This window comes from Zootoca vivipara, chromosome 2 (assembly GCF_965207765.1).
Source record: "Zootoca vivipara chromosome 2, rZooViv2.hap1.1, whole genome shotgun sequence".
Taxonomy (NCBI): Eukaryota; Metazoa; Chordata; class Lepidosauria; order Squamata; family Lacertidae; genus Zootoca; species Zootoca vivipara.
Window position 1 is genome coordinate 35,518,663 of NC_142584.1, and position 24,634 is coordinate 35,543,296.

Consider the following 24,634-nt stretch of genomic DNA (forward strand, 5'->3'; position numbering starts at 1 on the left):
AGGAAATTAAACCGATCTCCATATAAAGGAAATTGTATCATTATACCCTATTTTAGATCAGACTTAAAACTCCATAAAAAGTTATAATAAGAGAATCTGTTTCCTTAAAATATTTTTTGCTGAATGTGAAATTGTAACTTAGTGGTTTGGGGTAGCAGACTGCAGGCCCTCTGGGGACTACTTTGTTATTTTCCTTAGACCCATGAACTGGAGACAGGTATAAAAGACATAAACTTATAATTGAAGTGTGTTAAGCCCAGGAACTTGCCTTTCAAGTTTTGGAACTGAAAAGAGTCTCTAGGGCTTCCTTACAAAAATATACTTGGTCATATAGCATCCCCCCCCCCCCCCCGGCTTGGTTTCCACAGGGATCATTTTGTTGTTGCCGTTGTTTGTTGCAACAATTGAAAGCCAGTCTTTGTCAATCTACTTCACATCACCCAGAGATCTGCCAGTATATTGCAATTTAACTACTCTGCTATCCGCCCCTGGGATTATGGGCATCCATGCATAAGATTCTCTACAGATATTGGGGTCTCTGTAGTTTTTAGGCATCTGCAGCCTTATGAATGTCATTTACCAGCACATCTGTAATACCTCTTGTGCCAGTGCTGGAAAATCTGGGCAAAGCAAACAAGAATGATCAAGCAGGATTCAAGAGTGCATGTTGTCTTGCCAGGGCAGCAATATTACTTGATGCCTTGCCTCTTGGGAAAGAAATCCTGTCTCTGATTGTTGACTGTTGATGGTCTCACTCCTGTGAAATTATTTCTGTGTCCTTTCAGTTGCTGGTAGTTTGTTCATTCTTTTTTTTCATACTATAAAATGTGGCAAATGATTTTACTAGCGTAAGCACTTAAAAGTGTTGGAATAATGGCTTCCAAGCTCCATAGCACTCCTTCTCATGGTAAATGTGCCCCCTTAGCATGAAGGCCTTTTAAATGTTCTTTTGCCATAGATTTGATTAATTGTTCCATTGTCGGTTGCAAAGTGTACTGTTAGAACCACAGCACGTACACATATTTTCTATAGAGCTGGAAAGAATTAAAACTGGTTTCTTTTGTTAATCTATAAATTCTGAGAACTGTTGTATTGAGAATTGCCCTCTATCCAGTTAGCTTTCCAAACCCTTAAGAGCAAGGTAGTGCTATGTTACCTTTTTGTACTAGAATATTGCTTTGTAGCCTTGCATCGTGCTGCTGTTAAGGTTTTACTACTTCGCAGAGATCCTGGCCTCATAGATCTCTCATTCACAAGGACCCCTTCTAAATAATGCCCTGATTGGTGACAATGGAATCAGGAAGCATTAACGTATGATATTTTTGATGAGGGGATTTAGAGCTATTGTGGTATTGCCATAAAAAACAGCTCTTTCCCCCAGTACTATTAGTCTGTGTGGAATAGTAGTGATCAGAACTGGGATCCCACTGCCAATATTTGATTGGCAACACTGATCACCTGCAGATGCATTTGTACAGAAGTCCTCTGTGCATAGCTGCCAAGTTTTCCCTTTTCTCACGAGGAAGCCTATTCAGCATAAGGGAATTTCCCTTTTAAAAAGGGAGAACTTGGCAGCTATGCCTCTGTGCATAATTGCCCTGTCAGTATTTCTCATTGAGTCACAAACAGTTTTTAAAGTTTTATCATCCTTAGAACAAGAATGCTAAAGTTTGGGGTTTTAGCAGGAGCTGTATACCTGTCCCAAACCTTTGAGTTCTGTTTCAGCAACTGTCTGGCAACTTGTATGCCTTCTAGATTGGCCTTGGTAACTAGCACATGGTTCTCGTTCTACAAGAAACTGAGGTATATCCTTGTAAATTGCCCAAATCTGATCGGGGGGGGGGATGAAATACTCCTTTCCAGAGAGTCAGAAATGTTTAAAACAATAAAATAAACAGGCAATATGCCTATAGAAAAAGAAAGGTCTGCTATGAACTAGCAGCTGCACTAATCGACTAATCTTGTCTGAATTAGGTATAAATTCCTTTAGCTTCTTGCAGTGCATTACCAGTCTAAGTCACTGATTCTACTAGGACTGACATGTAAGCACCAAATTGTGTAGGGATCAAGGGCATACCCACCACGGGGCAAGTTAGGGCAGCTGCCCTACTCTAGAAGCAGGGCTGGTGGGCAGAGGCGGAGCACAGCCCGGCGTAGCGCGAGTTCGCCATTCCCGCCGCGCCGCGCCGCACCCTCCCTCCAGCTCCCCGGCGCGCCCTCTGGCAAGGCCAAGCGCGGCGGGGAACCAGAGAGTGCGGCGCGGCGGGCGGGAACGCTGAACTCGCGCTCCGCTGGGCTGGGCTCCGCCTCCGCCCACCAGCCCTGCTTCTAGGGAGGGGCGGAGGCGCGGAGGAGGCAGCCACAAGCTCGCGCTCCCCACGCGCCTCTGGAGCTTCGTGCTGGGCGGGGGAGCCTGGGGCCGCCTCCTTGAAAGAGCTGCGAGGCACGGAGGAGGCAGGCACAAGCTTGCGTTCCCTGTGCACCTCTGGAGCTTCGTGCCGGGCGCGGGAGCCTGGGGCCGCCTCCTTGAAAGAGCTGCGAGGCGTGGAGGCAGGCACAAGCTCGCGCTCCCCGTGCGCCTCTGGAGCTTCGTGCCGGGCGCGGGAGCCTGGGGCCGCCTCCTTGAAAGCGCTGGGAGGCGCAGAGGAGGCAGGCACAAGCTCACGCTCCCTGCGCCTCTGGAGCTTCGTGCTGGGCGCGGGATCCTGGGGCCGCCTCCTTGAAACAGCTTGGAGGCGCGGAGGAGGCAGCCACAAGCTTGCGCTTCCCGCACGCCTCTGGAGCTTCGTGCCGGGAGCGGGAGCCTGGGGCCGCCTCCTCGGAAGAACTGGGAGGCGCAGGCCACGTAGCCCCGCCCACATTCCCACTGTGGCCCCTCCCCTCCCGCCCCTTGCCCCCCCCTAATTTTGATCCTGGGTACGCCCCTGGTAGGGATCCTGGGTCCAATGTACAAGCTCTGCCCCAAACTTCACCATGCACACTTCTCTCACTCAGTCCCTGACCTTCTCTTGAGTAGGGAAGGTCTGTGTAGGGATTCTCCTCATGTGAATGCAAGTACGGCTCTCTTCGTGATCAATCATGTACAAGTGAATGTGGGTAGAATACCTATACAAGATGGGAACGTTTAGAGACTGAGCAGGGAAGGGGCGTGTGCAGTGACATTGAGGGTCAAGCTTGCATGCATGCTTCTGTCCCTCTACATGGTTTGGCACTTGTGTACTCATGCCTATACACAGTTGGAGTTGGGTGTTATCAACTCCTGATGACTTAGCACTCCAAAAACACTGCATAATCTTGTGCAGTGGTTTCTCGTAGATGTCAGGCACCATGAGGCACAGAATAGAACTTTTCTCCCTTGTTGGATATTCTTCAGTAATGTTAATTTAAATTTGATATGTATATTTTAAAGACGGTTGTGCACCACCCTAAAATGATGTTAAGAGTGGTACAGAAATGTGTTGTATATATATTAAGCTCTGCTTCCCTACAACTTTCCTAGCAAAAGGACAGTACATATTGAAAATGAGATTTGCTCTGGTGTTACTTAAATACAGTAACCCTAAATGGATTTGTGTTGATGTGTAGTGACACCTAGACTTAAACCTTGGCTATGGATAGAACCCTGATTTACTTTTGTATACTTTTATAATTGTATTTTGAGTGCCACTTTGACTTCTCTCTCCCTTTTTCTCCAAATAAAAACCATAAGCTTCTGGTAGCTAAATTAATTTCTTAGTATTTAAATTTTAATATTTGGTTGTATGAAAAGGGAAATGGAAGTAATTTGCACACACAAATAAATTAGGCAGATCTTCTAAGCCAGGGGTTCCCAACAAAATTTTCTCGAGGACCACTCATCGAGCCACTATTGTGACAAGGACCCCCATTAATTCCTAATCCTAAAATTAAAAAGTGAGAGCCAAATTAAGAGTCTTTTTATATTTTATATTTATACGTTTTTTACAGTTACAACAGAGTACTCCATCAGTATACAGTTTGTTTTAATTTTCAGTTCTTAATGAGATAAACCACTTTTTAACCAAGGGTCCAGTTTTAACTACGCGAACTGTAGCTTCCGCGAAAAACAACGCTTTGTTTACAAACACTACTGTTTTGCAAAGAGGCAGCGCGCGCCAGGGAGGAGGGAGGGGAATGGAGAAGACAGGGTACCTGCGCAGTAGCGCACAAATGAAGCCGACGCGCGCAAAGCATCTTGGGGAGATGAGCGTTAGTAGAATGTGCGCGCTGCCTCTTTGCAAAACAGTAGTGTTTGTAAAGCGCCACCTAACGGCATACAGCAGAACTACTGCCTCTATCTAATTCTAGTTTTGCGCTAGACTCTGCTCATGCAGGAAGCGGCCAAAACAAAAAATCTGTTATCATACGAAATATACGAACCATAATGCCCCCCCCCAAAATTAGTCATCCTATGATGATGCAAATATTATTTGTATGAATTTTCAGTATCCTAGGAGTAGCAAACTTAGGGAGCAGTGTCTGTTTTTGTAGACAAGTTCTGGATGTTCAGCCTTGTAGCTGCAGAAGACAATTATCAGGACATCAGTTTACTTTTTCATAGGATCGGGGGTGTCTTGTTTCCCTATAGGTTGTTTTTTCCTCAGGTTTATTTAAAAGCATGAGTATTTCATATTACCAGTATTCTGCAATGTGCTAGCAGATTGGGAGCAAGTAATTCCCAACACCTGTTTTAATGTGATTTCTAAGACAAATTGCTTTATCTTTAGCAGGTGCAAATTGCAAAGCTTACAATTGACTTTCTATTTATTCTTTTTTGTTTTAGCTTCTCTCAGCTTCTAAATTCTTTTCTTTTCCTTTTTCATTCATTAACATTTTGTAGAAAGGTCTTGTAGGTGGTTTATTTATGACACAGACGGGAATTCAGAGATGCTAATAGATTATTTCTTTGCTCAGTATTATGTTGCCTCTATATTTATCTTGTATAGCTGAATCTATATTAAAGATGACATACCAAGATCAGAGGATGCTGGAGAAAGGGAGAGAGATACTTCATCATCTTCAGGAATTGGTGTTCTTATGTAATGCCAAGCCTTTGTATTGCACCGTTCTGTATTTCCTCTTTTGTGGCAAACTGCAGTTGTAAGCCATGATCAAACCATGGTTTGCATTTCAGATTGCAGACAAACTTTGGTTTGCACAAACTATGTTTTTTCCTATTTGGATGTAACTGCAAACTGGTTTGCCACAAAAGACTATGTATAAGAGTGTGCAAGGGGAGAAAGGTGTGTACAAGCCCAAGGCTCTGTTTGAATTGAGCCAGTGTCTAGGAACTAAAAAGCCTTAGATCAAGCCTTTTTGCCATCTAATATTCTTTCATTGGTTTTAGAGGGTCTTTCCTGAATTCATGTTTGGACTTATTCCAAACAAAAGCAGTGCTTTTGTTGAGTTTGCTAAGTAATTTGATTAATTCCCCATGATTTTACTTGAATGATTACTTCTGAACAAGTATTCTCTGCTCTTACCATAATCATTTGTGATAAATGTGCAAATATCTACATTAAATTTTCAGCTATCAGGTTTGACAAGTTCCTTGGTTCAGGGCTGAGAGGAAGGGCTTTAAAACTATGAAGCACTTATAAAATTGCAGCTGAGGAGCCCAGAGTTTAACAGTCCAAACCTAAACATGCTTAATAATAATAATAATAATAATCCTACTGAATTCTTTGAGACCTTCCTCTTACAGAGTAAGCTTCATTTTCAAACATTTGACAGTGAAAATGATGGGTAGAAGATACTGGAGACTTTCACATTTGTCTTGAGATGAGCACTGTTCATATTGGAAAACAAAAATAGAAAAACTGTATTTCTTCATGCAGAACCACTTGTCAGCAAGAAAAGAAACCTAACACAGCTGTGGAAGTCCGTTCGACCCAATGTAAAAAATATCCTTTATTACTGACACAAAATTCTGCACACTTCTTTTGGCCTTAAAATATGCACCAGCGGCTTTGTGGCTTTTTGACTAATCTTCTTTTACTTCAAAAATACACTGACAGAATATTGGCTCTGCATGTATTTTTGGAGTTAACTAGAAAGACATGATCCCTTCATTTTTTCTGTTTTCTATTAATATTTATAATCTCTTCTCGGAAACCCAACAACCACAGGTATGGGTTTTCTTTATGGTGTTATAAATGCAGGCAATAAAAGGGGAAAGACAATCACCAGCCTAAACTTAACTCTAGAAGAATGTAGTTACTTTATGTTACGTAGCATAGCTAATATTATCCTTCTGCATTTCATAGGAATCTAATACAGTTTTATGCAGGAATTTATAAACAACCGTAGAAATAGACATACAGTTATTGTAATATAAGAGACAGGTGGTCTTGATTAATAGCTATTAAAAAATCTAGTTGCTTTAGGTGAAACTGTTTACAGTATCCTGTCCTGTTACCTCCATCTAGATTAGATCCTTCATGGAAAGTATATTATTGCATTAGCTTTATATTCACTACTCTGTATAAATGCTTTTAATCAGTGCTGTAAGAAAGAGAAAGTTTTCAATTGATATAAAATGTGGCAAAATTCCTTCCCAATTTTTTTATTTTTTATTTGGCAGAGAGAGACTGAGAACACACAGCATTGAATCATCAGGAAAATTGAAGATTTCCCCTGAACAACATTGGGATTTTACTGCAGAGGACTTGAAAGATCTTGGAGAAATTGGACGAGGCGCTTATGGTTCGGTCAACAAAATGGTCCACAAACCAAGTGGGCAAATTATGGCCGTTAAAGTAGGTGATGCCCATAATTATTATTGTACTTTCCAACTGCAGGGGCAACATATAGTGGATAATTTAATATCCATCCATCTTGCGCTCAGCAGTTGTTTGCTTTCCCCCACTATCTGTATATTTTGGCTTGTAGTTTAGTGTTATTAAATACTTAACTGGTTTGTAAAATTATGGGTTGTAAAATTTAAGGAGAACATCTATTATATGTAAGCTTCTTTTTAACACAAACACTGTATATATATATACATATATATATATATATATATATATATATATATATATATATATATATACACACACACACACACTGAGACCCTTTATCTCTAGGTTCCTGGTTTTAAATCCAGCTCAGGTTTATTATTCTTAAATGCAGTTTTGCAGTGGACAGGTCAGGGTCCTTTGTGGAACAAGCCAGTTGCCTTGCTGCAGTAGTTTCCATTTTTCCTACTTATCTACTTGCACTGGTGTGCTTTCGAACTGCTAGGTTGGCAGGAGCCTGGGACAAAGCAACGGGAGCTCACCCCGTCATGCGGATTCGAACTGTTGACCTTCCAATCGGCAAGCCCAAGAGGCACAGTGGTTTAGACCACAGCGCCACCTGTGCCCCGCTCATTTCTTGTTAATACTCTTTTAACAACACTGGGCTATAAAATAACTTGAAGTGAAGGCAGAATTGAGCCCTGTACTCAGTCCAGTTATCAGCAAGTATACTGGCATGTTTTGTAACACGTAGGCCACTAGTCATCAAGTATAATAGGCATAGAAGAGGGTGTGACCAGTACGCTTTATGGAATATTAAATATCCTTTGCCCTGCTTTTTCCAGCATCTGTGTCTTTGAGCTACATAAGTGAATTCTGGCCTACAAGGAATCCATTCTATCTTGTTCCCTACTCTCCCTGAATTTGTAGGGTGGAACATGCCATATTTTTTTCTGTGTATCCATGCCTCTGCTGAGTCCTGTTGAGGGCCAATATTTGGGTTTTGCATAGCAACAAATTAAGGTTTGCTACCAAATAATTAGGTCACTTTGCTTGTTAGCCAGGTTTCACTTGTGTATGCTGCAGTAGAGCACACAAAGTATGAATGCAGAGGAGGACATTTGTAAACACAATGGACAGGCTACCTGAGAGACACATTGCATCTCCCTGATATATCTTTAGTGGGTCCTTGAACATTTAAGGATTCACATAACTTTCACGTTGACTACCGTACTTCAGCAAATACCGGAGTGCAACTGTCATACATTTACCTGTATGATAGACACAATTGCCATATTCAAACTTTGCTATTATGGTGATGTTTAATCCATTCCCATGTATTCAGTAATAAATATTAAATAATAATAAATTATGGGAGGAATTTGGCATTGCACTATTATGATGATTCTCTCAGCTTGCCATACAGGACAATCTCCTCCCTGCCCCCAGACACGCTTTTCTGGAGGTTCCCACAATTGTTGGAACCAGTTTGATCTTCCCAAGATCACTCGACCTTGATTTGTGCTCAGCTTGTGTTTTCTGTGGGAAGTCTTGATAATAGGTGGCTGTTTTATGGTAAAATAATGCTGGAAGAAGAGTATAGATAGATAGCCAGTAAAAGAAAAGTTAAAGAAAAGAAATAATTATAAAATTACATAGACAGAATTCTACAGAAAACAGGAAGGTGAGGCAGATACCAGCAGCCACTGAAGAAAGGGAAATATGGTAAAGAATGGTACAGAAATATTAGGAGAGGAATTCTGGAGAAGAAAATGGGAACAAGGTCAGAAAACTCTGGAGATAACCTGCGTTTTTTTGCAGGGATCATGCAATCAAGGAGAGCACAATGGGAAGTGCTTTGCATATTTGGTCATGGGATTCCTTGGGAATACAAAGATTGGATAATGTATTGTATACAAAGGCTAGGAATAGTTACATGCGGAAGGGAATTGTGAAGGTTAGAGGGCATTGGCCTATATGCAGTTTAGGTATTGCCAGAGAGTTAAGAAACACTGGAAAAAGGAAAAACAGATGGAATATGTTATATTTGCGGTTGTGTTTTAGAGTTCCCATTTCATCTTCTATGTAACAGGCAGTTCTTTACTTGGATCATTCTGTTCTGCCCATCACTTCCTAGGCAAACAGTTGAGCTGCTTACTATTTGTACTCTGGAATGTGTAATGACTTTACAGCTGTAGAATAATTGTGCCCAGAAGAATTGTATAGTGTCTCCAGAACAAAGCAAAACCCTCCCATGCCTGCTATTATAACTTTCTCAAGTGGCTTTGATCAGCATTTCTTTGGTGGGGGAGGGTATGGTGTTTTTGTTACTCTTAACTGTTAGCATTTAGAGATCCACATTGGTATGCTATAACTGGGGATATTTTTGTAAAGTGTCTTCTTGGGGCCATATTACATGCTAATGTTCAAAGCATTTTTAATTGTGTGCTTAGAATTAGCCATATCGTTTTCTTTAGCAAAACAGGGGTGTGGGTGTTTTGGATTGGGGCTGGAAGAGAGGTTAGCTGTTTAGCCCTGCACTGTTTTCCCTGGAAAATCACCCTATACAGAAGCTTTTGTGCCCCAGAAGGTGATAGCAAATTGTGGGTAGTGCTGGAGGTGGTTGCCTAGAAAATAGCAATGGGTAAAGGATCAAAATCTGGATTAGGATTAGGATCCATTGCAGTTAACTTTTCTAAAAGGAGAGACATGACACAGTGCCTAAAAACACTTTTAATGTGCCATGCAGTTTGGCCCTTAGTCACAGATTGGCTACCAACATGTCATATTCTTTATGGACGGGGTGGTCCTTAGTAATCTTTCTAGACCATGCTTCCTCTCCAAGCCACACCTGTGGCCAGCCTTGCACTGCGGCCTACTCAAATGTTTTTGTTAGGCTGGAATGTGTCCCATGAATTGAGTCCTGAACTGAAGAAAATACTGCCTAATAAAAGGGAATATTCATCATACTCAAATATGGATTGTTGCATGATAATGATAGCATAAGTCAGCCTTCCCCAACTTGCTGTCTTCCCATCATCCTAAACTACTGGACAAGATGTGGTGGTTAGACTTCTGGACTAGTACCTTGGAGATCAGGTTTGAATCCTTACTCAGGCATGTAACTCTTTGGTTATCCTTGAGCTAGTTGCTGTTTTTCAGCCTAACCTTCCTTACAGGTTAGAGGTTATTTATTTTTCTTAAAAATACACAATTATGTCCCCCTTCTAACCCACTTGAAATGTTTTAATAATTATTTAAAGTTCATTCACCTGAGCTGTTTAAAATGGTTCAGATGACATGTCAGAACCCATGCGTTGTGGTTTGTTGCTCCCAGTTTGGCCTGGAGTGTGTAAGGAATTGAAGCGGATGCTTTTGAGCAGCACATGGTTCATGTGGGTGAGCCCATAATAAGATATTAATGTGACATGCAAGCACAGCTAGTTCTGTTTCCTTTAATTATAATATCTCTTCCTTTCTTATTCTTTCAGAGAATTCGTTCAACAGTGGATGAAAAGGAACAGAAACAGCTTTTAATGGATTTGGATGTAGTTATGCGAAGTAGTGATTGCCCATATATTGTTCAGTTTTATGGAGCACTCTTCAGAGAGGTGGGCACTCAAAATCTGCTTAGTTTGTAACAGATTTAGTTAATATGTTTTATGACTTTTTAATGGGTAATGAAGCACAATAACCAAAGGGCAAGCAGTAGACAATTTGCAAGGGTAAACTAGTGGTGGGGGAGATGCATGTAAAGCACTGCTTTATCTCTAAAATGCCTATTTCATTTCAGTGCTTCTCGAAAGGTTCATCATTATCGTGTGTTATACACTTGTGCCTTTCAAGCTTTCTACCTTTTATTACATTTCACTTTTATCCCATTCATCCTCTTAAGGAGGTTGGGATGGTGTACATGGTTCTCCCCCATTTTTATCCCAACACCCCTGCAGGTAGGTTACACTGAGATATAATAGCTGGCCCAAGATATTGACAAGCCTAGTAAGCATTTAACTACTCCAGGGGTCACGAGGAACACAATGCCATTGTATTTTGGGATGGACAACTGCTAATGTATTCAAATGCCACATGCCACCTAACTAATTGATTAGACCAATTGTAATTTGACAAAAGAGAAAGCAGAATATTTTGTGAGGCAGACCAACTTGAAGTTTGTTCACAGAAATATATGTATTCTCTCTTAGTAAGGCAAAGGTTTGCATCGGTGTTGGTTTGTATGTCCGAGGACCTTCTTTTCTGTGCTTCCCTTTCCATCACAGCTTAGCAAGAGTTGCACATTGACCACCCCATATGTGTATTTCAGATTAACAATAATAAAACATTTCTTTCTTACTGTTTTTATTTTTATTTTTAGGGTGACTGTTGGATCTGTATGGAGCTCATGTCTACCTCGTTTGATAAATTTTACAAATATGTATATAGTGTATTAGATGACGTTATTCCAGAAGAAATTCTAGGCAAAATCACTTTAGCTGTAAGTATTATTTCTATTCTTACTGCTGCCTTTTTTTGTGTGCACACAAAAATCCAGGATCTAGGCGGGAGATGATTTGGCTTATTTAGGCTTGTTGCTGTGAACCATGCCTAGTGGTTTACCATATACTGCTCAGTCTCTGCCAGGGTGGCTTCAGATTTTTTTTTTCTTGTGGTGGTAGAGGGGTAGAGAAAGGGCAAAATTCAGATGAAACTCGGAAAATTAGAATATTGTCGAAAAGTGCATTTGTTTCAGTAACACAACTTAAAAGGTGAAACCAATATATGAGATAGATGCATGACATGCAAAACAAGATATGTGAAGCCTTTATTTGTTGTAATTGTAATTATTTGTCGTGAGGTGGGTCAATTATAAATGGAATGTAATTAATGAAATGTAATAGCGATGTTTATTTTTCGTATTATTGTAACTATTTGTTTTATTACTGTGGAATTTCCAAAAGAAAGCATTTGTAAAAATAAAAAATAAAAAGTTGCATTACTGAAATAAATTCACTTTTCGATGATATTCTAATTTTCCGAGTTTCACCTGTATACTTCTAGGTGGGTGGGTTGTGTCCCACATGCTAAGATCTCTGAAAGAAAATTAGCAGTATATGTCAATGACAGGAGTTCAGCAGTGAGAAGGCAAGAGTGGGGGTGAGCTCCTTGGTTGGGAAGTGCACTTCCCCCCCATCCCATCCCCCAGCACCACCCATGGTCCCTGCTAGCACAAGCGGGAAACATACCACCATCTTACACAACCATTTCTATCACATTTTGTTTGCATTAACTACACTGTAACATGGTACAGCTATTAAATGTTTAAAGGGACGCATCTGCATTTCTGCCTTATAAGCTGAGATGCATCTTCAAATTGTTTGGCTTTGAATTGTGTAATAGCAGGCATTTTATTATACTTTTGTTCTCAACAAAATTTCTCTTTCTCTCCTAGACTGTGAAAGCACTAAACCACTTAAAAGAAAACTTGAAAATCATTCACAGAGGTAGGCTTTTCTGGATTTGCCTTTCTTACTGTGTGGTATGTCTGTCACACACAGTTCTTCCTGAGTATGCCTATAGATTATGCAAAATATATTTGTGACCCGACTATTTGGGGTATTCCACTTGATCATTTTATGTTTGACTATGTCCATGTGAGTTTTGGTTCTCTTGGGCTACCAGTTGGAGGCTGACATTAGGACAAAGCTAATTGACAACACTCGTTGGGTGTTACATTTTATAGTCACAAGTTTCTGTGTGGAGAACAGGGTCATAGTGTTTTAGGAGGGGGTTTCTCCCATTTAAGTCTCTCTCACACCAAAGCTGCTGCCATTGGATGCTTGGCTGGCTGAGGTGCCTAGTTTGTTACTCCCTAACAAGACAGGATTTGTAAGCCAACAACAAACCATGTTTTAAGGCTGGCTAGTGATCCTGGTTTGTAAGGGAGCAACAAACCGAGATCCTGAGTTCGGATATTATGGGAAGCAAGCTCGAATCCTGATTTATTTCTCCTGTTAATTCCAGAGGGGTAGGGACTCTAGTTTATTGTGACATGCAGTTGTGGTTGCTATATTTATTCGTAACTTTGTGTCTGACGCTATGTAACTTTCAGCAGTTAGAAACTGAAGTCCTTTGGTTGCAGCTTATCTGCTTAAATATGTTTCTGTTTGCCCACATCTGTTGCAGATATTAAACCTTCCAATATTCTTCTGGACAGAAACGGAAATATTAAACTCTGTGATTTCGGCATTAGTGGACAACTTGTAGACTCCATTGCCAAAACCAGAGATGCTGGCTGCCGGCCCTACATGGCAGTAAGTGGGATTTGAAAACTTGTACTGTATGTGATGGGTGAGGTGCAAATAGAAATGGAATCCTTTATTTTACTCCCTTTGTTGTACAGGCAGAAGCTAAATATTTTGTACATGAATGGCTGAGATTGAAATCATGCTTCAGCTTCGCAAGCTAAAACTTAGATGAAGTTAGCTTGATGTGAAGCTTCTCCATCTTAATTTTAGTACATTACATCACTGCATGCCCAAGGTAATGCTGAACAGCTTTTCTTGCAGTAATCAAATCTCTTTCATGCTTTAGTAACCTGGGCCCTCTACTGGCGAAGGTATTGGAAGCATCCATTTTCTATGCGTTAGCATTTAGATAGTCATTTGTAGGAGGAATCTATAAGGAGCTAGTAAACCCCTGTGGCTCCTATCAGAGCTTTTCCTTGGAAGAGGAGGCTCAGGAATAGAGTGAGGACATTTGGGACCATGATGGTTACCATACAAAGGTGCAGGGAAATGGGAAACATACAGTTCAGTGAAATTCCTTCTGAGTATATTAAGTCTGAGAATTACTTAGTAACATTCTGATGAGGATGTTGGTGCCTGGTGGTAGCATGGATCAATAAAATACAGCTTCAGCTCCCAAATGTGGCAGAATAATTGACTAGTCTAAGAGGGATGCTCCCATTGCCATTTAAATAACAGAATAACAGAATTCCAAAGATACAGATTCTTTTGCCATTTGTTCTTAGTTGGATGTGTTAGGTTTTTTTTAAGGAGAAGTGATGCCAGATTCAAAGGCACAGATAACAGGGAAACAAAGCATATTCTTTCAGAAATACTGGCACCGGCCAAGTGAGACTAATACACTTGAGTTGTGACATTAATAGCAGATGGTTTTGCCAAGCAGAACCAGATTGGACAAAAGTGCTGCAAAAGATTGAATGGTTCAGTACAATCATAACAATAAAACACCATAAACCTGTATATAATAATTGTCCATGGCTTCCAAGTGGGAGCCATGAGATCTAATTATCCTGAGAAGACTCGTATTAGGGGCTTTCACTAACCACCAGATTCAGTTCAGACTCCAGATTCAGTACTTTGTAAAACAGTCCGCCTCAGGCTTAAGGGGTTGCCTAATTTGGCTCGGTGTTTATCCAAGTCCAATTCCTTCGTGCCCCTTCACTACTGAGAAATAAAAAACCAACAAATTTCAGAAGGATAACTGCAGTGATTTCCCCTCAAGGCCAGTCTTTGCAGCTTTGGGGTGGGTAAAAAAGGAATCACTTAAATCTCCCCTAATGTTTGCTTCATTTGCATAATTTATACCGTGTTGCTTGATTCTGATTTGCTTTACATAGAGTACATGCAGCCATGCATTAGGATTAGGATCATGGAGGGCACAGTTGGTGTTAAATGAATCCATCTCCATATCCCACTTCAGTAAATTCTTGTCTTTTTTTCTTATATAACTGATATTCTTCCTCTAATTTCAGCCAGAGAGGATAGACCCCAGTGCATCCAGGCAAGGATATGATGTCCGCTCTGATGTCTGGAGCTTAGGGATTACATTGGTAAGTGAGAAATGCTAAGGGCTTTGCATGCTGCTGGAGATAAAACCCTAAAGCAGCTTGTGAAGCAGCTTTAGGAGAAGTAAAAGCTAAACTGGCATTACTCTTGTGAACATGTATGCTGTGATGGGGCCTGCATTGCCTCCCTGAATAACAGACCTGGCTCAGCTTTCCTCTGCTACACAGTTTGGCTTCCTTGGCTACTTTTTATCAGCAGTGACTTTACTCAGTTACTAGGGGGCAGCAATGCATGCTAAACCTCAAAAGAGCCGTGCTTTAAGCTTTAAGCTAGGAATCTGTTCCTTGCTGCCCCTTTAGAGCCAAAGTAAGCCCAGCCTTTCTAGGTTTGGACCACTGAAGAAAGCAAACTTAGTAGGAGTGGAGAAGAGTGTATTGATGCAGAAAGGTAGAAACCAAGGGTTGGTCCAATCAGAGACAGTTCCAGATTTGAAGGGGCTGGGCAAAGTACCCTCTCTGGGCGCACACCCTTAGCATTAGCCTAGTAGCCACCCCCAAAGTGGAGCTGACTAGGGGTGGGGACAGGTGGCGATGGTATTGAAGGGGGAAACCGGGAACTCCAGCTACCTCTTTCATTTCCCTGGAATGCCTCTGGGCCCTGCCCCCAGCATGTAGTATGTTTAGGAGGAATGGGTAGACATTGTTTCCTCTGCTTTTTTTATGGGAAGCTTGAAATCCGTCAACTGGAGACAAATGCAAAATAAGGGCTTGGGCTAATGCAGAACACACCCACACCCTATTATTTCATGTGTTTTAGAGGTCAAGTGCTTGCCTGTTGTTTTGTGAACATTTTAAATTTAATTAAAGCAGCTGGTAAGTTGCCCACTCTGTCTCCCCAGCAATTGCCTGCACACCTTGTACCGTATGATTCTTCTTCTTTTTAACAAAAGAAGTAGAAAGCATTGCAGCTCTTTTACAGCAGCAAGGCAGAATTTCTCCCCCATCTGTGGAAAGCAGACTTGTGGGCTTTTCACAAATGGTAAAGTGTGTTTAAGGGGCTCTTCATCTGAATGCATACAGTTGCAAAGACAAGGAAAAAAGAATGTTTGTGGGGAGCAGAGGGGATGAGGATGCAGAGAGTTGAGCTCTTTTAAGTTACTGCTATGTCTAGGAATCTCTTTTGAACTATTATTTCTTAGGCACGAGCCATCTCCTGCTTTCCCCCAAGCTTTCTTTCAGCTGGCTAATTTGCCGATCAGAAGGTCGGTGGTTCAAATTCCCGTGACAGGGTGTGCTCCCATTGCTTGGTCCCAGCTCCTGCCAACCTAGCAGTTCGAAAGCATGTCAAAGTGCAAGTAGTTAAATAGGTACCGCTACAGCGGGAAGGTAAATGGCATTTCTGTGTGCTGCTCTGGTTTGCCACATGACCTGGGTGGCCACATGACCTGGAAGCTGTACACCGGCTCCCTTGGCCAATAACGTGAGATGAGCGCCACAACCTCAAAGTCGGTCACGACTGGACCTAATGGTCAGGGGTCCCTTTACCTTTACCTTTAATTTGGGGGTTGCTATTGTTAAATCAGGAGTTGGAAACCTTGCACAGAGCTTCTGCTGGTGGGGTTTGTTTGCAGAATCCTCGCTCCCACCCTCCTGGCCCCATGAACTTTACAATGGCTAATCTAGCACATGTTGTTTCTTTTTCTTTTGGTGTAGTATGAACTGGCCACAGGACGGTTCCCCTATCCCAAATGGAATAGTGTTTTTGATCAACTGACACAAGTAGTCAAGGGAGACCCACCACAGCTGAGTAACTCAGAGGAACGGGAGTTCTCCCCAAGTTTTATCAACTTTGTCAACTTGTGGTGAGTATGCCTCGCTCTGGGGCTCTTCGGGGCATTAGTAAGTGGTTCTGGCTCAGGCTTCCAACTCTGGCCCTCAGCAACTTGCATGTGGCAGCAACATCCAAGAGCATTCATGTTGCTGGAAATGGTGCATTTTTCCTCTATTGAGGATGAAAGTGGGTTGGGTGGAGGAAGCTGCAGTATGCAGAGCCACTTGCAATCCTGAAATTAATGCCACATTTCCTGCATGTGTGATGGAAGTGGTGGCTTGGAGGGATTTCACGCAATGTGAAGGCAACGCAAATCTTCCTTACTGACTTCTCACATTTGACAAATAGCACTGGGGGTGGGGGTGGGGAGGCCTTTCCTCAGGCTGTGTCTGTAGCAAGACCTTTTGTAGCCCCTAATTACATCTTGGAGATCCGTTTGTTGTTGCCTCCTCAATATTTAATAGAGGGAGGAGTGATTTCATCAAATAGAGTGCACACTGTAAATTGCAGAATATATCTTTGTAGTGCCTCCTGCTGGGAGTTTGCCTACCTGCAGGTTTGTAGCTGTGATATTTTAAGTGAATGTTGATAGCTATGTTTGCCTCATTGCAGCACAATTATTACATTGTCCAATGGATAAAACAAAGTGGATCTGAGTCGGTTGCATTTAGCACACCAGAATGGGCTCATGAAGCGTTATGTGAGCAACTTAACATCGTTAAGTATATTAGTCTACATCAGTGATGATTTGGAGCCTTGCAGGAGCTAGAATAGTGAAAGATACCTTTAAGATGAAACAGTTACCTTTGAGGCTGTAATCGCACAAAAGATAAAGGAGAGGAGTGGTATTTAAAGGAGAATGATCAATGTACGTTTTACAAACTGATTAAAGCAAGACAGTCACTTCAAATTCACTAGAGCAGGCATGTCCAACAGGTAGATTGTGATCTACTGGTAGATCAGTGGATGTCTGTGGTAGATCACCGGTAGATCAGTGGCTCCCCCCAAAGAAGCTAAAAAACTTTGGCTCCTCTAAAAAAGCTCAACATCTTTGCCCTGCACGCCTAAAATGACCTGAACCACCAAAAACAGGGCTTTCCTTCCTAAAAGAAAGTTCAATGTTGCTTTCCTCTTCCCTAAAGAAGCTCAACAACTTTTACATGAACCCCCCCCAACATGGGCATTCCTCTTTCCTAAAAAAAAAGCGCAACAACTTTGACCTGAAACCCACCCCCCACCCCCCGAAAAGGGGATAGATCACTCCCAGTTTATAGCTCTGTGAGTTGATTGCAGTCTCTTGGAAGTTGGCCACCCCTGCACTAGAGTGTTGATGTGCTGCCACCTGTTGGTTTGACATTTTTCTGCAGTGTTTTTAAAATGCAGTTAGTTAGCCTCTTGTGCTGATTTCTTAGAGGCAGATGGGCAGGACCAGACTGTCTTTAGCTGAGTGATGTGCATTCCTCCTTAGAAAGGTGGGGAGCAGGTTTTGTGTTAAGTAGACAAGGCCCCTGAAAAGCAACTGTGGCATTTTCCACTCTGCTGAGCCCTCTATATTCATTATTGGCGGGTTATGGTAGTGCAAGAAAGATCTTTTTTAGAGTCCCCCCGTGTTTGTTTATGAAGGGTTAATTTCATGCTGCACCGGTCTTAAGAAATAAAGAAAATGAAACTTCCCTGATGCCAGGAAGTTGTTGAAAGGCCGTGCACTTCCTGCATTCAGAATTTTAAAACAATGGAGTGAGAGATGTGCCGATAGGTTGCAGAGTTCAGAGTGCTTCTGGTTATATTGTTGTTGTTGTTTAGTTGTTTAGTCGTGTCCGACTCTTCGTGACCCCATGGACCATAGCACGCCCGGCACTCCTGTCTTGCACTGCCTCCCGCAGTTTGGTCAAACTCATGTTCGTAGCTTCGAGAACACTGTCCAACCATCTCATCCTCTGTCGTCCCCTTCTCCTAGTGCCCTCAATCTTTCCCAACATCAGGGTCTTTTCCAAGGATTCTTCTCTTCTCATGAGGTGGCCAAAGTATTGGAGCCTCAGCTTCACGATCTGTCCTTCCAGGGAGCACTCAGGGCTGATTTCCCTAAGAATGGATAGGTTTGATCTTCTTGCAGTCCATGGGACTCTCAAGAGTCTCCTCCAGCACCATAATTCAAAAGCATCAATTCTTCGGCGATCAGCCTTCTTTATGGTCCAGCTCTCACTTCCATACATCACTACTGGGAAAACCATAGCTTTAACTATACGGACCTTTGTCGGCAAGGTGATGTCTCTGCTTTTTAAGATGCTGTCTAGGTTTGTCATTGCTTTTCTCCCAAGAAGCAGGCGTCTTTTAATTTCGTGACTGCTGTCACCATCTGCAGTGATCAAGGAGCCCAAGAAAGTAAAATCTCTCACTGCCTCCATTTCTTCCCCTTCTATTTGCCAGGAGGTGATGGGACCAGTGGCCATGATCTTGGTTTTTTTGATGTTGAGCTTCAGACAATATTTTGCGCTCTCCTCTTTCACCCTCTTTAAAAGGTTCTTTAATTCCTCCTCGCTTTCTGCCATCAAGGTTGTGTCATCTGCATATCTGAGGTTGTTGATATTTCTTCCGGCAATCTTAATTCCGGCTTGGGATTCATCTAGTCCAGCCTTTCGCATGATGAATTCTGCATATAAGTTAAATAAGCAGGGAGACAATATACAACCTTGTCGTACTCCTTTCCCAATTTTGAACCAATCAGTTGTTCCATATCCAGTTCTAACTGTAGCTTCTTGTCCCACATAGAGATTTCTCAGGAGACAGATGAGGTGATCAGGCACTCCCATTTCTTTAAGAACTTGCCATAGTTTGCTGTGGTCGACACAGTCAAAGGCTTTTGCATAGTCAATGAAGCAGAAGTAGATGTTTTTCTGGAACTCTCTAGCTTTCTCTGTAATCCAGCGCATGTTTGCTATTTGGTCTCTGGTTCCTCTGCCCTTTCGAAATCCAGCTTGCACTTCTAGGAGTTCTCGGTCCACATACTGCCTAAGCCTGCCTTGTAGAATTTTAAGCATAACCTTGCTAGCGTGTGAAATGAGCGCAATTGTGCGGTAGTTGGAGCATTCTTTGGCACTGCCCTTCTTTGGAATTGGGATGTAGACTGATCTTCTCCAATCCTCTGGCCATTGCTGAGTTCCAATCCTCTGGCCATTGCTGAGTCTTCTGCTTCTGTTAGGTCCTTACCTATATTACAACATTTTAACATTTTGGTTATATTACAACATTTTATTGGTTACCTGCAGACCAAGAACAGTCCTGGGATTCTCAATACATTCAATATACTCTGAGCCTAATAGGCAATACAGAGGTGAAAATAGGGTGGCCAGGGCTCCTGCATCTTTAATAGTTTTGTAGAAAGAGGAATTTCAATAGTGCATCTTGTCTTGCATGGCACATCTGCTGAAATTCCCACTCCTATACAGCTTTCAGAAGCCCTGTCCTCTCTCTCTCTCTCTCTCTCTCTCTTTTTTGACCTGGTTGCCTGTTGGTTTTATAGCCACAGCCTTTGGACAGAGAGGTGACTTAAATGACCATTAATGATCATCATCCTACATATAGGTGCATTCATGCGATAGAATTGCAGACTGACAGTGTGCAATGTCGTAACTGGCCAACACTTAATTTCAGATGTTTTGCTGCTAATGTTCTGTCACCCTAATCCTCTTACTGATCTTTTTAGCCTTACAAAGGACGAATCCAAAAGGCCAAAGTATAAGGAGCTTCTGGTGAGTATGGTGGGATATGTGAATGCATGAGACTAGAACTGGCTAAGACTTTAAGGACTTTAACTCTTTCGAAGCTTGGTATGATATTATTATTATTATTATTATTATTATTATTATTATTATTATTATTATTATTCCCCACCCATCTGACTGGGTTCCCCCAGCCACTCTGGGCAGCTTCCAACAGATATAATTAGGCATTCTGTAGCAGCACCATTGCTATTCCCATTTTGTGAGATATGAGCTGCATTCTATCTGTTTAATGCAAACAGTGCGGCTGGGCTTGCTATTTCGTCGTTTGCTGTGGTGAGCAATGAAGCAAGCCCACATTTAGTTTGTTGAGGGGTTTTGTTGTGTATCTAGAGCAGGCATCCCCAAACTTCGGCCCTCCAATGTTTTGGACTACAATTCCCATCATCCCTGACCACTGGTCCTGTTAGCTAGGGATCATGGGAGTTGTAGGCCAAAACATCTGGAGGGCCGCAGTTTGGGGGTGCCTGATCTAGAGAATTAAAGTTTTCTGGCAATTGCACAGCATATTTAATTAGTATAATTAAAATTTGATTTTGGAATTTGTCTGCTTCACCAGTTATCCATTTTCTCCAAAACATAAGGCCAAGGGATGTACTGTACCCCACCTGCATTCTCTGTGTGTATATGCCCATGTTGATTCTTGGACCCCTTCTACTGAATCTTGTGAGCTGGTACCTCAGTGCAGCAACTCTTAACACCTGAAGTGATAAGTTGCATGGAAGCACCCTTGGGAGCTCACACATCTTCTGGAGCCGCCACTTGTGCTCCAAAAGTGAGACTATATTTTGTTCCCTTCTCTTCTACCAGAAACATCCCTTCATCCTAATGTATGAGGAGCGAACAGTGGACGTTGCGTGCTATGTTTGTAAAATCCTGGATCAAATGCCAACAACTCCGAGCTCTCCAATGTATGTCGATTGATACTGCTGCTACATCAAAACTCTAGTGCAAATGCTGAGAAAAAGCAAGATGTACAGAATCTTCACCCCGTATTGCAGTGTTTTAACGCTCGCCCAGACACCATGTGCAATAATGTTGGTGTTTTTCTTCCATTCTGTCTGTATATTATTGTCACTTATAAAGTGCATCCATGTAATAATACCTGATCACAGTGTTAGTGTCAGTCAAAGAGAGACCTCATTTTGCTCTTTTTGTGGACATATTCATAAAACGTGGAAATAAGTAACATTTTATTTGTTGACCATGATTGGATAGCACCTAAAGTTAATTTCTAGACTCAGAGACTTCTCAGCAGCTACTGGAATTCTTTTATTCTTAAACTCTTCCAATTGTTACAGATAATATAAAAGAAAGGAAGTTAGGCATTGGCCTATCTGATTCTGAACATAAACTGCTTGGGGAGAAAAAAACTTTTATGCAGCCAAATGAGCTACTTTTACCTTCTGAAGCCAACAAAGGCAAAGAGGGGATAATATATAAATATATAAATATATATATTTCTTCACAAAGTGCAATAGATTAATTGATTTGAAATTCTGTTGCTTTTCAGTCACAGTATATGTTTTAAAGACAATTGTGGCTCAGCAGAACTTCATATTTCAGAGGGAGAAAGAAGTGATCATGTAAAATGGACTATGTCTTTACCAAAAAATAAAAAATAAAAATGCATTGCATTGCATTGAAAGGAGCTAACAATTAAACTCATGAGAGTATGAGTTTGAACTCATGGAGAATAATGTATTATTTCATTTTCCAAGCAAGCCACTCTTCAGTAGAACTAGGTGTCCTGTAAATTGTTACCTGGTGCGATAAGACTTTTACCTGAGGAATTATTAAACTACTCAGTTGAATTTAACTGGCTTGTGACCCCTGATTTCCAACTCATGACTAAACTTTCACCATTGAAAGGGTACGGGACAGTTCACAGTTGTGAAGAGTTATTTTACATTGTTAATAATTATTTGTAATTTATCTCCATCAAGCTTCTCATGTTTTCCAGTTGCATAGAAACTTCCCACAGAGCTCCAGGTATGACTTGGATTTCTGATAATAACCCCACATCCCTATCAGTTGGATAGTTGGGCTTCCAAAATCCAACAAAGAGGATGCTAAATATGTTTGCTTTCATTTTGTAGATGAATTCGTTTACTGTATTAAAAGAATTTCCTAACACAACGGTAACTAAGAACTGGAATGTTACATTCTTAAAAGCATGTGACAGAAAAAAGGAAACCCAGAGGTTATATTGCCAGACGGGGGGTGGGTTGGGGAGCCCTTTAAACAATTATATTGTCATTTCAACTGCATCCAGTGTGACATTGTCTTCTAAGTCACAAGGGGGAGGAAGTGGTGTTTTTTTAAAAAAAATCCAAAGTTATTTGTAATCTCAGTAACTGTCACTATTTAACATGTAATACTAGAATTGTAAGGGATTAAGCTTTACCATCGATGGGTCAGCGATAATAAGACCCTGTTACTATAACCAGTTAACTTAATTTTCTCTAGCATACCATCTGATTAATAGGATTTGGGGGCAAAAACTTGGTCAACACCATAAGAGATAATGTATTGAAATGGGAACCAGTTGGGACCAGGGCCATTCCAAGACATTTTGCTGCCTGAGGCAAATGACAAGTGCAGAAGCTGACCAAACTGCCAGGTAAGCACCCACCACCTGAGCGGCTGCTTCACTTGCCCAATGGTAGGCAAAGTTCCTGGTTGGGACTGTTTTAATGTAGTAATTATTCATTGTAATCCACTCAGGTGGAAGATTTTCAACCTCATCCAGATGTTCCCAACCTGTATACGCATATCTCCTGGCTTTTTCCTCTTTGTGCCTGCCAAAAATTGAATAGTAATTAGAGCCCCTTTCATCCTGCATTCTATTCTCACGTATGTTAGCAGAGCATTTCCATTCAGTCAACCACAAATGGAGGTAGCTCCTGTTCAGGCTGAGTGGATGTCTGAGAGAAACTGACTGTTCTAGCATATTAATCATAGATTGATATATTAAGGGTGCAGCATTTATATTACAGTATATGTTTATAAAGATGTATAGTGTTCAGAAGCTGTGAAAATAGTGTAAGAACTGTACATTGTGAGCTCTGGTTAATTTTTTTCTTGTACCATAGGAAAAAATTGTAAAGTTTATTGAGAAGCTGATGTGCAGGGGATACTGCCTTATTGTCTGTAAGTAAAATTGAGTTTGACAACACAATAGCTTCTAAGAGCTTCCAACTATTTTATCCTCTCCTGGTTTGACTTCCTCTTCTATTTAAAATACTCTACATGGAATCAAAGTGTTAATGTAATAGCCACCACCCACCCCCCGCCTGCAGGTCAGTTGTAATAAATCAAGGATCCGAATATGATCTTGTTATAAGGTCAGACATGATGGGGAAATCAATAAATGCAAAATGAAATTTAAAAATGCCATCTTTCTCTGGCCAAGTTTTCCTATTTATTGCAGTTTTCAAGAAGGACCAAAAGGGATGGTGGGACTTTGAGGGGGGTGCCCCTGAAATACAAGAGGCTCAGCTGATCCTGACCATTGAATCATAGAATCATAGAGTTGGAAGAGACCACAAGGGCCATCCAGTCCAACCCCCTGGCAAGCAGGAAACACCATCAAAGCATTCTTGGCATATGCCTGTCAAGCCTCTGCTTAAAGACTTCCAAAGAAGAAGACTCCACCACACTCCTTGGTAGCAAATTCCAACTGCCGAACAGCTCTTACTGTCAGGAAGTTCTTCCATTGTTTGACCTTTAAACAATTTTTTACTCCCCTGAACCAATTACTCTGTTTGCTGTCTATGCATTTTACACAGTGGTACCCCCATTCTGACTGCAAGCTTTTTAATCTAGCAGAGCTTCCATCAGTAGAATGGGGAGGGGTGTGCTTTTTGTTGATTCCCCCAGTCTCCTGTGCCATCTCACACACTGTTCTGAAGGGTTCCCCCAACCCTATGGAGTATGTTTTGGGGGACTTCAGGTTGGAAGGAGGAATTGCCAAAATTTGCCTCTCACCCTTTTCTGCCGCTGGAAGCCTTTGCTGGATCAAAGAGCTTTCTATCAGCATAAGGGAGAAATAATTGGATAGTATTTTTCATCTTTAGCTCCTACTGTATTTGAGGTCTGACATTACCACATGAATGACCCAATTACTTCTCATGCATGGCATATAACACTTGTGCATCCTAGATTTGAATTTGCCTTTTGGGCAACAGCATCATGTTGCTGATTTATGTTATGTTTGTAATTTAACACAAAAGATCTTTCTCATCAGTTGCCCTGCCCAACAAGGTAGCTGCCATTTGGGACTTTTGTTTCTTGTTCCATCTGTTTTGTATTTTTGTTACTGGTTTCAATAAATTCATTGAAATCATTTTGAACTAAATTATCATACGTTCTCCAGACCATTACCAGCCTCTTCCATTTCTATCATTTGGGGTAGGTGGGGGGAGACTTTTCTTTAAAAAAAATTATATTGTAAACCTGA

The 24,634-nt window shown here is 41.5% G+C and overlaps 1 protein-coding gene across 15 annotated transcripts in view; it reads left to right on the forward strand.

Annotated features, from left to right (window-relative positions):
• The window catches only part of MAP2K4 (mitogen-activated protein kinase kinase 4), a 51,010-nt gene extending 26,490 nt beyond the window's left edge, over positions 1-24,520 (forward strand). For 10 of the 15 annotated variants that reach the window (XM_088661636.1, XM_088661635.1, XM_035104631.3 and 7 more), the window contains 9 exons: positions 6,602-6,776; positions 10,247-10,366; positions 11,128-11,247; positions 12,202-12,253; positions 12,936-13,063; positions 14,530-14,607; positions 16,276-16,424; positions 20,097-20,142; positions 20,983-23,355. In XM_088661636.1, coding sequence (XP_088517762.1) covers positions 6,602-6,776; positions 10,247-10,366; positions 11,128-11,247; positions 12,202-12,253; positions 12,936-13,063; positions 14,530-14,607; positions 16,276-16,424; positions 20,097-20,142; positions 20,983-21,096 — 982 coding nt within the window. In that variant the 3' untranslated portion in view covers positions 21,097-23,355. Of the gene's footprint in view, positions 1-6,601; positions 6,777-10,246; positions 10,367-11,127; positions 11,248-12,201; positions 12,254-12,935; positions 13,064-14,529; positions 14,608-16,275; positions 16,425-20,096; positions 20,143-20,982 lie in introns of all 15 variants that reach the window. The other 5 variants (XM_035104633.3, XM_035104634.3, XM_035104635.3 and 2 more) reach the window with 1 other exon arrangement.
• Positions 24,521-24,634: the final 114 nt, after the last annotated feature.